Source organism: Eubalaena glacialis, chromosome 5 (assembly GCF_028564815.1).
Source record: "Eubalaena glacialis isolate mEubGla1 chromosome 5, mEubGla1.1.hap2.+ XY, whole genome shotgun sequence".
NCBI lineage: Eukaryota > Metazoa > Chordata > Mammalia > Artiodactyla > Balaenidae > Eubalaena > Eubalaena glacialis.
This window is the reverse complement of record NC_083720.1, coordinates 2,083,180-2,097,728: the sequence shown is the minus strand read 5'-3', so window position 1 is coordinate 2,097,728 and position 14,549 is coordinate 2,083,180. Positions and strand designations below refer to the sequence as shown.

Genomic DNA, 14,549 nt, shown 5'->3' with positions numbered 1-14,549 from the left:
GAATGGCCAGGCCATTCTTGTGGACACAGAAAAGGGCAGGAGGTGAGCCACAGGCTCCCGACAGGCACGGGAAGCACAACGTACAAGACCGAGGGACAGACACGCAGGCCACACGTCACAGAAACACGGTGGGTGGTCTGAGAGGCCAGGGGAGGCGGGCACTCTTCACGGACTGGGAAATATGGCCAAAGAATGCAGCCCTGTGGCCCAGACACAACGGAGGACGTTTCCGGGGGTGATCCGAGCACAGGAAGGTCTAGGAAACGTGCAAGCAGTGGGCAAAACTGACATCATGAATGAAGGCAGGTTCCGATCCCCAACGACTGTCCTCCCACCTGTGACATCACGCTAACGAACCTGTGTTGCCTCAAGTTACCCCGGACAGAACCAACACGGGAGCGGAGGAGGCTGGGCGAGCTCAGAGCGGATGACGTACTGGTTTCCATGCAAACACACTCAGCTGTTAGTGTCAGTTCAACTACTGCCACACTCAGCTGCTTTTCTTACACAAAGCCATGAAGTTCGGCCCCTCCTGGCGATGCCGCCCCGGGCGGCCGTGCACCCTCCCACATGGGGCGGCCGCATACCCACCTCCACCCCAGAGCTCACCTTCCTCCAGCTTGATGGGGGCGCTGGGGGGAGTGTGGGGGGCAGCAGGGGGCTCCGGAGGGCTCTCTTCTTTGTCTTCTCTAGTCTCGTCCAGATTCTCTGCAGGTGCACATAGGGCGGAAAGAGCGCGGTGAAGGCCTTTGGACACGGCGGGCCTCCCCTCGCCCCCTCCCGGGCAGACGGGCCCTCCCGCCCTGCCCATCGGGCTGCCTCGGGGAGGGCGGGAGGGGCTGCTCAGGGCGCAAGCAAGAGCCCAAGAAGGGAAGGGCTCGCAGCCGCTGGCCTCAACCTTTTCCCCATTCCTACCCGAAAGAGGACAAAGGAAGCCACTCCTGACTGGGCTGTGGATCTCGGTTTGAGAATCCGCCAGAGCTGCCTCTGTGACGGGCTGTGACCGGTGACCCCCAGCCTGTCCTCTCCTGTCCTCTGGTGAGGGGCCCCTCCCCATGTCCTCACCATCCTGCCTCTCCCACTGCTGAGCAAGAGCCCAGGGTCCCAAGCACCCTCGCCCTACTTGCCACCTCAGGGGACACTACAGGAGCGTGACCTTCATTTTAATTTGTTATTTAAAGCATTTTCTACCAATAATTTAAACTTGGCAGTTGTAACACGTATTTTTATTTTCTATAGTAAAATATGCTAAGGAACAGAGGAAAAATTACAAGAACTAGGACTCAGGATCCAGAAAATTCCAAGTCTGCCTCTCATTTAGGGAAAAATATATACCAGTATTATCTTAATTCCTTAAATCTCCTTCTCTCATTGAAACTTTTCACGTTAATAGCTTCGGACCAACTTGCCTCCCCAAGTCCCCCGAGCCTACAGCTCCCTTCCTGAAGCCAGGTGTCTCTAAACAGAGGCCTTCACACCTCCCGCCTGAGTGAACAAATTCCTTCAGCCAGGAAAAGAAGCCAAAGGCCAGGGGCCTTCTTCCTCGTGCCTGAGGTGCTGCCTTTGACAGACAGCCTGAGGTCACCTGCGGCACACACTACCCGCCCCCCACCGCCGTGCCCAGAGCCAGCACCAGTGCTGGGCAGGGGTTTCCTGGCAGTGGCCCCTGGCTGCCACTCCCACTGCTGACGGCTCTGTGATCACACAGCATGACCACAGCTGTCCCCATCCACATTCACTGACTTGCTGTGACATCACTCCTCATGGAGCCTCACATACAGAGGAAATATTTGTGTCTTGTGGTTTAACTCAAAAAAAAAAAAAAAAAATCCAGGTTTCCCAGACACTGGAAGGGTCTGAGTCCAAAGGGCAGACACACATATGTGTGCACAGGAACTGGGATTAGGCTACAGGACCAGTAGCTCAGGCCCACACACCAGTTCTTGCTCTAAGGCAAGTAATTATGGCCATAGCTCAGACAGAGCTGTCTACAGGGCCGCATGTACCGTTCAGGAGGTGATCAGAATTAGTGCTGTGACCAGAAGATCAGGCTCACTCTGAATCTATGTGCAGCAAGCCTTAATTTTGATGCAGATGTAACAAAGTGACAGGCAGTGACGGTGTAACACACTGAAAAACAATTCAGCAGCAGTTTTTCTGCACAACTCAAATTCTAATAGCAGCTATGTGATGCATTATGTAATTGGTCTAAAACAAGACTAAAAAAGAAAAAGTTAAATTGGGGCAAATCAGAGGTTGCATTTGAAGCAGGAATAGTTCCCAGGATGGTCCCCCATTGACCCGGAGGGTAACTGTGGGATTTCCATTCCAGGAGGGCTGCTCCCAAGAGGAAGAAGCGTGGGCCATACTAAGGTCCCGGGGACAGCAGCATGAAGCTCCTGGAGGGGACGTCGTGTCCCAGGGTCTTCGTGGTAACCAACCCAGGGCACTCAGGGACAGTGATTCAGACCCACTGAGCCTTCGTGTCAGAGGCAGTGGGAGGCTGGCTTCTCTCTTAGTTCTCAAAATGTTTGGATGTGCTTTTAAAAACCTGAAGTTTGAAACAAGCTGCTCCAAGAGGTTCTGGCTCTCAGAGCCATTTATCTTCCTTTGTTGTAAAATAGTCCCAACATGTTTTACAAAAATATGACCTCCTATGTCAGTGAGCTACCAAGAGAAACAAAGGCTGCACCAGCACTGGCCACACCCTTCACAGGGTCTGGAAAGGTGCCAGAGAGCCCGACACGCTAGTCCCTGGGCCTGTGACTGTGCCCAGCCAGGGAGCTCTCGGGGCTTACGGAGAAAAAGAGTCCGTGAGAAAACTCCAAGCCGTGACTGCAGCTGGGATGAAGGTGGGAGGAGACCGCGTGCAGGGCTGCAGGTCACAGACCCGGGCTGGCCTCCGCCACACGCGGCCTTGTTCTTGGGAACAGATTTCTCTACTCCGCTCTCTCCGGGAGCAGAGCAGGATGTGCAGAGACCGGCATGCTGGGCTTACCTTTCCTCGCCACCTACAGTCAGCACAGGACAGAGGAGCCCACAGAGCGCTTCCTGCCGCCTCTGGACCCACGAGCCGGCCCTGCGGCGCCCCGGACCCGCGAGCTTGCTCACCTTCGGGGCCCTTCTGCTTGCGCTCCACCTCTCTGCGGTAGTCCTCCAGCTCGCGGTCGGTGAGCGTGTTGAAGGGGTTGGGGCCCGCGGTGCTCACGATGACGTGGGGCTGGTACTCCTTCTCAATGATGGCCTTGGAGGCCGTCACTAGCTCGCCCTGCGGACAGAAAGGGACGGCTGGTCCACAAGAGCCCCGCCGCTCCAGGACTCTCCCTCCTCCCGGGCGAGGGGGGGCGGGGCGCGCACACATCCCTGAGCGGCAGCCCGGGTACGGCCCGAGGCCCTGAGGCTTAGGCTGAGCGGCAGCCTTCAGCAGCAGACTGAGAAACACATGCAACAGGGCAGAGACTCCTAGGAAAGTCCTTCAGACTTCAGAAGCAGAGGCACCAACGTGCAGGTCAAGTGTGTAGAGCATCCCAGGGAGAGGCCCATCTCCTCACAGACAGACAGGGATGGGTGCAAAAGGGGACTTTTAAAGTCAATTACCCTCCTCCCAGACCAGACAATGTCACGAGCACGACACTCAGGTAGGTGTGCTCAGAAATGTGCTTATGTTCTAAGAGCACAGAAAAGTTCTGTTCTTTTGACTGTGCATTTGATTTGTAACTAGATCCTGTAACTTACCCCAAAACATTAAGAGATAACAGAATGTCACAAAACACCAGCACTTGTCTGAGGAATTTGGAAAACTGTAAGAATTTATACAAAAGAAAAAAGAAAGCTTAAGCAAAGCGAAGCACACAGGCGGCCCGGCCCTCAAGGAGGAGGCCGACGCAGCTGGGCCGCACAGGCAGGGAGCAGCGGGCAGCCCCCGGGCGCTTCGCCCGCCCACCCTCGCCTGCCCAGCGCAGCTCTGTGCCCCGCAGCTCGCCAGCTTGGCCCCCACACGCTCTGGGGGTCAGTTTTGAGAAAGTTAACCAGAACCCAAGCACGTGCCCATTACTTAATGAGAACTTCTGGAAGCCAGTGAAAACAGGAGAATCCACAATCGTTTCGATGCCAGGCCTGGCCCGGCAGCGCTCTCCTCGGTGGGCGAACACCAGAGGGAGAGGGCGTGCCAGCGACGTGCACGAGAGACAGGGCCAGGCCGAGTCCCAGGACATTCAGCTCACCGGCCAGCTGCTCCCCTGGGAACCTGGGCTGAGCAGTCACCGTCCCGCGACATGGACCCCAGGGGAGAGAAGGAAGAGGCTGGAACCCGCAGCCTGTGCTCAGAGCGCCTCGAGATCGGGAGTCAGCTGCCTCGATGGGGAGGGGGCTCCTTCTGAGCAGGCCCGACCCCAGGTCGACTGGCTTTTCCTTCAGAAGTAGCCCAGCCTCCCCGGACAGGGGTCGGATCCTCGTCTGCCACGAGTTAGCTCTGTGGCCCGAGACAAGCCCCTTGCCGTCCACGGGCCTGTTTTACAGGCCTCGCGAGGGGCCTGCCGGGCTGACCGCAGCTACGACGTGCTGAGCACTAACATCCTAGCGTCTATGGCAACTAGGGAACTGCGTTTGCATCCTGGTATCACTGCCAGTAAAATGAGATGGAGATTCGAGCTTTCAGAGGAATGTTTACATCATTTAAATCAAATGTTCAGTCAACTGCCACGGAGACGCCCTGTGGTCAAGCAAGGTCCTTTCTGTCTGGAACACCTGGCCCTCGAGGTGCAGCATGGCCGGTTCCTGCCCCCACCGGCAGGGAGCTCCCTCCTCCAAATTCCTCAGCTGAGGGCCGAGCTGCCTTCCAGACCAGCTCTGAACAGATCCAGGGACACAGGGACCCTGTTATTCTGGAGGGAAGGAGACACAGATACGCTTGAGATGCAGAGGGACGCTGGCCCGCTGTGGAGCAACCCAGGCCGAGAAACCAGGATGCGCAGTGGCTGCTCCCGCCAGCAGGCCCCGCAGAGACTCTCGCTGCTGCCGTCACTTGGAGCCACCACCACGGGCTCTAAGCAGGACAGACGCCCAGCAACTACGTCTGCCCCGACTGACACCGCCTGTGTGGGATGACAGCTCCAGCTCCGAAGCTGTGCAAACCTGGTCTAGTGCCCTGACCTCTCTGAGCATCAGGTTTTCACCTGTAAAACCTACTCAGGTTTGAATTTACACTCCAGGTGCTGGGCCACACACACACTAGGTGCTCAACACCAAGTGCACCGGGCGAGTCCACAAGTTGGGCCGCAGGCCTCCTCGCATTTCTACCATGCGGCAGGGGGCTGCAGGCACACGCGGCCACAGGGAAGCTCGCGCTACACAAATCGCACAACAGAGTTCTTCCCCGCGCTGGACAACGTTCAGCGTAGACTTTCCCACCCTGGTCTCTAACAACTCGATTCACTCGTAATGAAGTCCAGAAGGCTGCATGCTGGCTTGCGCAGCACTGGAGTCAAGCGCGCCTGCAGCAGGGCTCAGCATTCCTTTCAGAACCGGAGTGTCGGGGTGTGGCTGGCAACTCACTGCCCCTCCTCCGTCAGAAGACACCCCCTGCCCTGTGTGAACAGCTATCACCATGAGGGAGAGATGGAGGCAAAGCAAAGTCCTTCCAGAAAAGCCCCAACTTCCCAAGTCCCAAACACCTGTTCCTCAAGTTCTCAAACAGGAAGCAAGTATCCATACACTTGCCTTACCGGGAAGAGGATGTGTTTAGAACCTTAACAACCCCAGTCCTTCCCTGATCAAGGAGAACTCAACTTGCCAGCAAGCAGTGCCATCTTCCAGGAGTAATGCCATCTGCATCTTGAGGTCCACACTAAAGGATGTGGACACAGACCCAGTCAAGGACGTTGGTGGAGTCAAAGCACACTCTCACCACTGGAATGAGACATGCGTAGTGGGAAGAAGACCAAGGGTGCAAACGTGAGCACCAGAAGGAGGATGATGGAGGAAAACCAGGAACAGAAATCTGTGTCCAGGGACGTCGACATCTCCCCAGCTGGGAGCAGTCTCCTCGGCTAACCGCACCGGACACGGCACTCACAGCGGCGTGCTGTTCAGATCTGCGGTGGGGAGGACGCCAGAGTCTCCAGGAATCTCACTCCACAGACTCTTAACTTCCCAGCCAGGCACGAGGGGGCCGTACGTGCAACACTTCATGACGCGGTCGCAGGTGCCCGGGACGCACGCCCAAATCTGAGCACCACGCGGTGAAGCAGGAGCCAGACTGCAACTGGAGGCGGGGCCACGAGGGCACCCTCCAATCCAGCTCACCAGTCCGCCCTCCAGACTGCCCTCACAGGAGCGAACAGAAGCCACCAAGCGCAAGAGAACGCCAGAGAGACTGCACAGCAGTGACTGCGCGCCGGCTCGAGCCCACCAAGCTGGAGGCGGTTCCGGGCTCTCACAGTAAGTCCCTGGGGCCACGGACTCACCACTCCTGGACGCACCTGAGAGAAAGAACTATGAACTACCAAGATCACAACAGCTAATGGTCCAAAGTCGCAACATGAAAAACAAGCAACAGGGGTAAGAAGACATCTTTCTCCCTTGCTCTGAGAAGTTCCTCTAAGAATGGTAGCTGGAAGTACATTCTAAGGACAAGGAAAAATGGGGCCCATTGAATTAATATATAAATGTGCAAGAAAATTTTACCAGCAGGGCTTCCAGACAGGAATATAGAATCATTAGTGCAAATCTGATTTCTCTGGCAATGGGAACATTGATAAAATGATATTTGCATCTCACTGGAGGTGTATTAATCGAAAGAGACCCTGAAAATTTCCTTTGAACACAGGGTACACACCACTAAGACACTCAGCCGTGTGGTCGGCCACTCTGGCTCTGCACCCTAGCAGCCTGAGTGTGTAGAGGGTTTCCTTCCACCTGGGCAAGTTACACCAGATACATTTTCCACCTACTGTACATGTCAGGCACACACGTACACAGAGAAATTACAATTCTGGGTTTCAAATTTTCATAAGTATTTTTTCCCCCTTGGCAACATTTAAAACAATTATCTAGGTTTTTTGTTTGTTTGTTTGTTTTCAAGGTAAAAATACATTTCCTCAACAAGGGCTGGCAAAGACTGTCCTGTTTTATTTCCCATTCCTCTGAAAGGACGTCTTTCAGTCATACAGCCCCTGGCTGCCACGTTCATCGCGCCCCCGGTCACAGCTGAGCGAGCGAAGGCAGACGGTCTCGCGGGGCAGCCGACAGCTCGCAGTACACCCGTGAGCCTCCTGCAATCGGCACCTTGTAAAAGGCGAACTCCCAGATCCCCACACATGCACCAACCAAAGTCACATGCAGAACTTCAGAAACATCCCTAAGGTCAGCCATTTCTCAGCACAACGTAAAAATGCTGAAAATTGTAAAAATAACCTCATACAAAATGCTTTATTTAAAGAACCGAATAAGCAGAACAGAACCTTTCGTACGATCTCACAAGTAACTGAGAGATCCGTTTAAAGCTCCTGCAGTACCTAAGACAATACCTAGCAAGGGCGACAGGTGAGGGGTGGGGCGGGTAAAGAGCAGGGTGTGCCAACAGGTAGCTGAGGGCGGGGCGGTGAGTACCTTTCTAAAAGAGAGAGACTTAGCGGGACTAAAGGTCTGCTCTGTACGCTCGAGCCCTTCGATTGTTTCCGTACAGTCAGAGAGGGGCGCGTCCTGCAACAGTAAACTGAGTTGTCAGAGCCCAGCAGGCCCGGCTGTGGAACATCAACGAGAGCACAGGATGGAGCCCGCTGAGAGCATGCAGTGGGAAGAAGACCAAGAGTGCAAACGTGAGCACCAGAAGGAGGACTTCTGGTCAACAGCAATGCAGCGGTGATGGCGGTGCAACGTGCAAACACGGGCCACGGGACCAGGACCACAGCTGGCCAACGTCAGAAAATGCAACAACAATCACCAACCCCGGTGAGTCATGTTTAAAACATTCGGTGGCAACTTAATTTTCAGAGATAACTACTTACACAATTATCTTCAATGTGCCATGAGCTACAATCCTTTTACAGAAATGCGTGTAAATGTGGACCACATTTACAGGAACCCTCTGCACTTTTCCCCAAGCAGCACTTTGTTGTGGACAGCAATCTATACAAGAACCAAAGTCCACGACACCCACCCTCTTCCAGCGTTGTACACAGTTCACCGCTAACACTGGGCGAACCCAGGCCCTCAGCCAGGCATGCACGACATGGAGCTGGGCTGGAGGGGGACACGGCCCTGGGCATGCTTATGCTTGGTCTACCACTCAAGGAAAAGTGGCTGGGTTCCTTCTTATCATGAAGACTTTGAACAAAGAAAACTGGTTGCCTAGGACACTTACCTCATAGTCATTCTCTCCCAACTTAAGAATAATTTTGGAGCGGGCAGTCATTAGAGCCACCACCCACTACCATCAGAGACATCCTGAGCTCTCACCTGGACGAGGCTCCTGTCCATCACTACACCACACAACACCTGGGACTGGGGGCCAGCCGTCTTAATGTCCTGTAGGTTCTGCTCTCGAATCTGAGGATGGAAAGAAGAGAAACACACATCAACAGTACAGAGAAACCTCACTGTGACTGAAAGTCACCGTTTGTGCGCTTGGGCCCCCCAGCACAAGCTCCTCTTCTGTTCGGCCCTGCACCCCAGTGGGTCCTGCGTGACCACCGTGCCCGCTTAACAGTGCTGGTCCAGCCCGATTAGTAATTCATGGGTCTGAGGAGACGGAGGGCCCCTTCCAGACGACTTCGGCAGGCACAGACCTCCCTGAACTCACTAACTTGAGGGGAGGCACCCCCCGTGTGCCCATCTTTTAGTGACACTGTGAACACTGGTGGATCTCATGTTCCAATATACCAAACGTTCTAACTCTTCAAATGAACCCTGCAAGGCAGGGGGCAAAGGCTGTTCTTGCCAGGAACAGGCTCTGCAGCTTCAGTTCTGCCCTGCTACGTGAGCAGGCGTTAGTTCGACAATGGGGGCCGAAGCGTCTGCTGCTCACGCACTGCCACCGCACTTTGTCAGCGCAGCAGCAAAGCAGTGTGAAGGGAGGACCTCAGCAGTCATGTGGTGGCAGCGGAGATCCTCCTGGAGCTACACCCTCCCCCCTGCAGCCGCAGGCCTCCTGCCCCACCCGGGGCCGCCTCCTCCCGCACGCACGATTGCTGGTGGCGGTCGGTGCACACCTTGTTCCTCATCTCCTGGACCTCTTTTGGGTTGGTGTTCAATGGGACAAACAGGTTAGGGACGGCAGAGGTGGGAGTCCTATGTCCATCCTCTTTAGTCCACTGTAATAGCAAGAACAGTTGAAAAGTCAGAATCGTGACAACAGTAAGTGACACCACAGCATCCAATTTGTCCAACTCCTCTCACATCTGGTCATGCACCGAACTTCACAGAGAGTGAACCAATGACCACACCGCCTGGGTCACTGCAGTGGCTGGAAACCAGTAATGCTGGAAGCCAGAGTTGTGACTGACTGGCAAGTGCCAGTCAGAATGCCCAGCTGAAATCTAGGGCACGACACGGGCTGACGACAGAGCTATGCCCCATGACTCCCTCGGACAAGCCGCGGGGGACCCTTCAGAGCACACTGGTTCACCGCTCCGAGAGTCCTCAACACCAAAGCCGGCTGGAAGCATGAGATGACAGGGTCATGAGAAGCGGTGTGATGCTGCTGTCCAGGTGAGGGGAGACTCTGTGCGGTGAGGCAAGAGTGGGCATCACCAAAGTTTTGCATTAAAATAAACTACCGCACCAGAATGCACTGTTTGCGTAGCTATTTCAACCCAAGAAGATTACTGTATGAAGACTGATACAGTAGCTACCTGGCAGAAGAGTTTGGTGATGTCAAATACTTCATATAATTAATACTTTTGAGTGTTACAAAAATGTCCCAAACAAACTTAAAGCGCTCATGAACCCTTACTGGAAGGCTGTTTTAGATACCAGTGCGTATTATATCAGCATGCTGCGCCTTTCATGCGTACTATTTTTTCAGACCTCCAATCAAATATGAGATTTTTAATCAAATTCTAATTCTTAGGCATGAGTAGGCACTGAACACTAAAACAAGCCCATTGTAGAGAGCAAATGTTATGCCTTTCAGAATATTTTCAAGAGGCAATAAGATAGCCATAAACCGAGACTTTAAAGAAAGCAGCAAAACCGTCCAATGCTGGGCCGCTGTGAAGGCAGCGTGGGATGGGCATGAGCTGCGAGATACTCACTGACGCTTATCTCCTCAGATAAAAATAACTGCAGCTTCTTATTAAAAATAATTTTTAGTTAAAACATTAAAACAACAACCTCAGAAGCTTGAACAAGTTTGAAAACTTAAGAATAATTATTATAAATTAATATACCAACCTGAAAACAGCGCATGGAATTCGTATTACTCCAGAACAGTAAGAAACAAATTTAAAAGTTGAACAAAGTCTCCCCTTCAATGTACACAGTGACTAAAATACCTAAAGCGATTTAATATTTTTTTCAAGCTAATAGTAAATAAGGCTCAAAGCTGCTGCTACACATACACTTTGGAAAAATTCATCACAGCAATTCAGCACTACATATGTATGTGGTCAGCAGAAGTTGTTTTTAGGCCCACTCCCTTTAACAAGTGAAATAAGTTACAAACTAAACAAATAAAATGAAAAAAGAAAATAAGGGACAGAGGGAGGGAGAGAGAGAGAAAGAGGGTGAGAGGGAAAGGGGAGACGGGCTCAAACACCGACCCCGGCCATATTCACGCAGAGTCTCTGCCACGTGACACGTTTCCTTAGGAGCACAGAGGCTGTCTCAACAACTGTGCATCAGGAAAACACCAGAACCACCTGGGGAAGACAGAACTTATTTCTTTTAAATAAATCTATAAAGCAAAAGCACTGTTACAAGGGAAGCAGGAAGGCCCGCTTTGCTTACTTGGTGTCCTGTTTCAGCACATCTAGGCTGATCTCTCCTCAACTCCTATGGAACTAATCATGCAGAGACACGTGCGTCCCGGCCTCCGTCTCTTCACAAGAGGCTCCACCGAGGGCCTCTCCTACTCTGATGCAGGGGCCAGTGGCCTGTCCAGGGCTAGCGCTGCCCAGGGACGTTTGAGCACCAGACGGCGGAGTAGCGTTCAGGGCAGCGTTACTCCTGACACGAAGCTCGCCTCAGCGTCTGTCGCTGGTGCCTGCGGATAGCCTGGCTGCACTTGGGTCATGCCACACCCAGCAGGAGTCAGAAGACTCTCCACTATGGCCGTCTACTCACATGCAACAGTCCATGCAAAAAGTAGCTGGCTGAGAGCGTTCGGAGGCTTTGGGACAGCAAACAGGGAAGGAGGCTAATGAGCAAGGACAAGGGTCAGCTGAGAAGATGCCTATGAGCCACGAGGGAAAACTGCTTAAGAAAACACTAAGACTTTAAAGAACAGACTTAAGTTAGTGACTTAATGAAACAGCTGAGTTTACGACATTAAAGTAACAGGTTATGCTTCAACCATCTTTTTGTCATGAAGTATTAAAGATTCTTCAAATACAATTTGAATTGAATGATAGCTCCTACTTTTAGGTTAATCCATGTAAGTTATGTAGCATTTTTGCTGTGTACGGAGTTAGGTAATGCTGGAATTACTGCAGAAGTACAACATATCTTAAGCAGTTTCAAGCAGACAGTATTACTTGAATTATATCTGATGCAAAATTGGATCTGGGTTCAGGCTAAGGAACGTTACCGAGGAAGGCTCGCCTAGCCCTGGGTCAGAAGGGCCAGGTTCCCAAAGCCTCCGAAGCCCCAGCTGCCAGACGTGCTCTACATCATCTAACTATGAACAGTAAGGTAGGCACAGACCAAGCAGTTGGTAATACAGCTTGGCACGCAGACACCGGACGAGAGAGACTGCAGCAAGGGTTTCACGTGATCGTGTGTAATGTTCGTCCACACCTTAGTCTTCGACTTGGGACTGCTTCCGTTCTGCCCTTCCTCAGAAGCATCGTCACCCCGGCCAGAGTTCAGCCATCTTGTCTTCTCTCGTTGCTGCTTCTGAAAACTGTGTCTGAGAGGGGAGCAAGTGCCCGAATCACCGTCACTCGCAAAGGGGTAACCTGTGACACTGGCAGGAACCTCCACATCGCTGTATTTTTTAGATTTCTCTCTCAGAGCAGGGTATCGATAAGGGTAGCCAGTTCTATAACCCTAGGGGCCAGAGAGAGAGACACAGTCAATATTTCAGATCTCAAAACAGAGTTTCACTTTGAAAAATTGTGTGGAAATATCTACAAAAGCTGATATGCACACCCTATGTACATGCGTGCCCAGGAGAAACACAAAAATGTTCACCAAAAGACAGGTATGAAAATGCTAACAGCGGCACTATTTCCAAAGCCCCAAAGCAGAAAAACCCAAAAGTCCATCAACAGTAGAATGGATGAACAGTGGTATATTCACATAGCAGAGCATGACACAGCAATGAGAATATTACTAGGTACAAAATTTGGGTGAATCTTCACAAATATGGTATTGAGTGAAAGAATATACTGTATGATTCCATTTATAAAAAGTAAAAAAGAGGCAAAACCAATCTTTGCTCTTAGAAGGATGCATAGTGGTCACCCTTGGGATGGGGTAAGAGACTCAAAGGGGAATATGAGGTTCTGAGGTGCTGGTATTGTTTTTTGATACGGGTGCTGGTTACACAGTGTGTTCAGTTTTTAAAAATTAATAAACTGAACACTTAAATAGGTACACTCTCCTATTCATATATATATATCAACAAAAAGTTAAAATTTAAAAGACCAGGGTTTACTTGCTGCTGGTTATAGTACGTTATATTAATCAACCTACTTAACACTTTTTTTCAACCTGTTAAGTCGCAGTGAAAACCTTTCAGGAAGACCAAACAAGTACACCTCATGACAACTGGTACCTGGAGAAATTACTTTACTTCTGAACGTAACAATATTTGCATTAACCTTCAACCCTGTTTCACGACCATTTGCTGTGCTTTAGAACGCCTGCCCCACTAATTCCCACCTCTGTGACGGCAGTGAGCCCACCATGCTGACCCACCTGCATGCTAATCCCCCACAGACAGCATCTCCAAGGCAAGGATGGTGTCTCACTCATCCTTCCTCTCCAGAGCTGAGCATTTGGAAGCTGTGACGGACAGACATTACAGTGGCCCCCCAAGGTCCCCACCTCCTGTAAAGCCCTTCCCCTGCAGTGTGAGCGGGACCAGCGACCTGCTTCAAACCAGCAGAACTGGGCAAAGGTGATGGGATATGTTACATAAGAGTGTAGCGCCCGACTTGAGAAAGTCTCTCTGTCCATCACTGGCTCTGAAGAAGCTGCCATGACTCCTGAGCTGTAAGAACATGAATTCTGCCCATGATGTGAGGAGTTTGGAATTGGATCCTCCACCAGTAGAGCCTTCTGATGAGAACCCAGCCCAGGCCAACACCCTGACTGCAGCCTTGTGAGACCCTAAGCCAAGGACCTAGCTCAGCTGTGCCTGGACTCCTGACCCACAGTTGCATACCTGGACCAGGTCATTTATGGCACCTTCACAATGAATGACAAGAGAATTAAGATTTGAAAGGATTACACAGGGCTAGTCACATAGGATGAGTCAGTGGCTGCACTCTACTTGCCAAGGTACTGTAGAAACATTCCTCTCAATTCAGGAATTCTCTCTCCCCTCTGGGTGATTGTCCTCTTTGGGGGGTCACCACACCTTTATTACCAATCATTCCCTTAATACATTCAAAAAAGGGTGGTAATAACCCCTGAATGGAGTTGGTTGTTGTTTTGTTTACTCTTGTTTTGTAACTACCCTCAGGAAGATAGGTAAATGTCTGCACTGGCAACTTTTCCATTTATGAACATGCTTTGTTGAAGAATAATAAAAGATAACCACTCAGCTATAAAAAGACTATCTTCAGAAAAATACAGTTCTTATTAATTCAAGTTTTCTCTTGCTGAGAGAGCCAGGACTCTTGAGTAATCTTCATGACTTCAGAATAAACCATCCAGGACATCACAACATTTTATTCTGAGGGGGTATGGGTTTTTTCTTTATTCTTCCCCTTTAAATGCCAAACCAAAATCAGAGGCAATACGCAGTCCTCAGACCTCCTATATGGCTTATAGTTAAAAATATGGAGTCATCCCTTCTTTGAGAAGCTGGAATGATATCTTGATTGGGCAACAAACTAGCATTTCTTCTGACTTTCTGTGTCAGAAATGTTTATGGACATTGTATGACATACTCCTTACAGTGTGAGAATCTTCAGCTGTTCTCTACCCCACTCAATTATTAGCAAACATATACAGGTGATCAGAATGTTAAATTAAAACACGGACTAAGACCAGTGATCGATGGCCAACTTTATTTCTTATAAACCACACGGCCTTCTAATATTAAAAATAACCTGTGCACGTTAAGGGCACTGAATAAAACACCCTTGCTGTAATCTCGCTTATTAATCTTTCATCCTTTATCTTCCTCCCCTATCAAACTGGAGTTACTAATTTTAATT

The 14,549-nt window shown here is 51.1% G+C and overlaps 1 protein-coding gene across 4 annotated transcripts in view; it reads right to left on the bottom strand.

Annotated features, from left to right (window-relative positions):
- The window catches only part of ADD1 (adducin 1), a 75,027-nt gene that overhangs the window by 3,340 nt on the left and 57,138 nt on the right, over positions 1-14,549 (bottom strand). For 3 of the 4 annotated variants that reach the window (XM_061191897.1, XM_061191898.1, XM_061191899.1), the window contains 5 exons: positions 11,863-12,207; positions 9,210-9,311; positions 8,458-8,547; positions 3,112-3,268; positions 610-708 (listed from right to left, as the gene is read on the bottom strand). In XM_061191897.1, coding sequence (XP_061047880.1) covers positions 610-708; positions 3,112-3,268; positions 8,458-8,547; positions 9,210-9,311; positions 11,863-12,207 — 793 coding nt within the window. The remainder of the gene's footprint in view (positions 1-609; positions 709-3,111; positions 3,269-8,457; positions 8,548-9,209; positions 9,312-11,862; positions 12,208-14,549) is intronic. The other variant, XM_061191900.1, reaches the window with a different exon arrangement.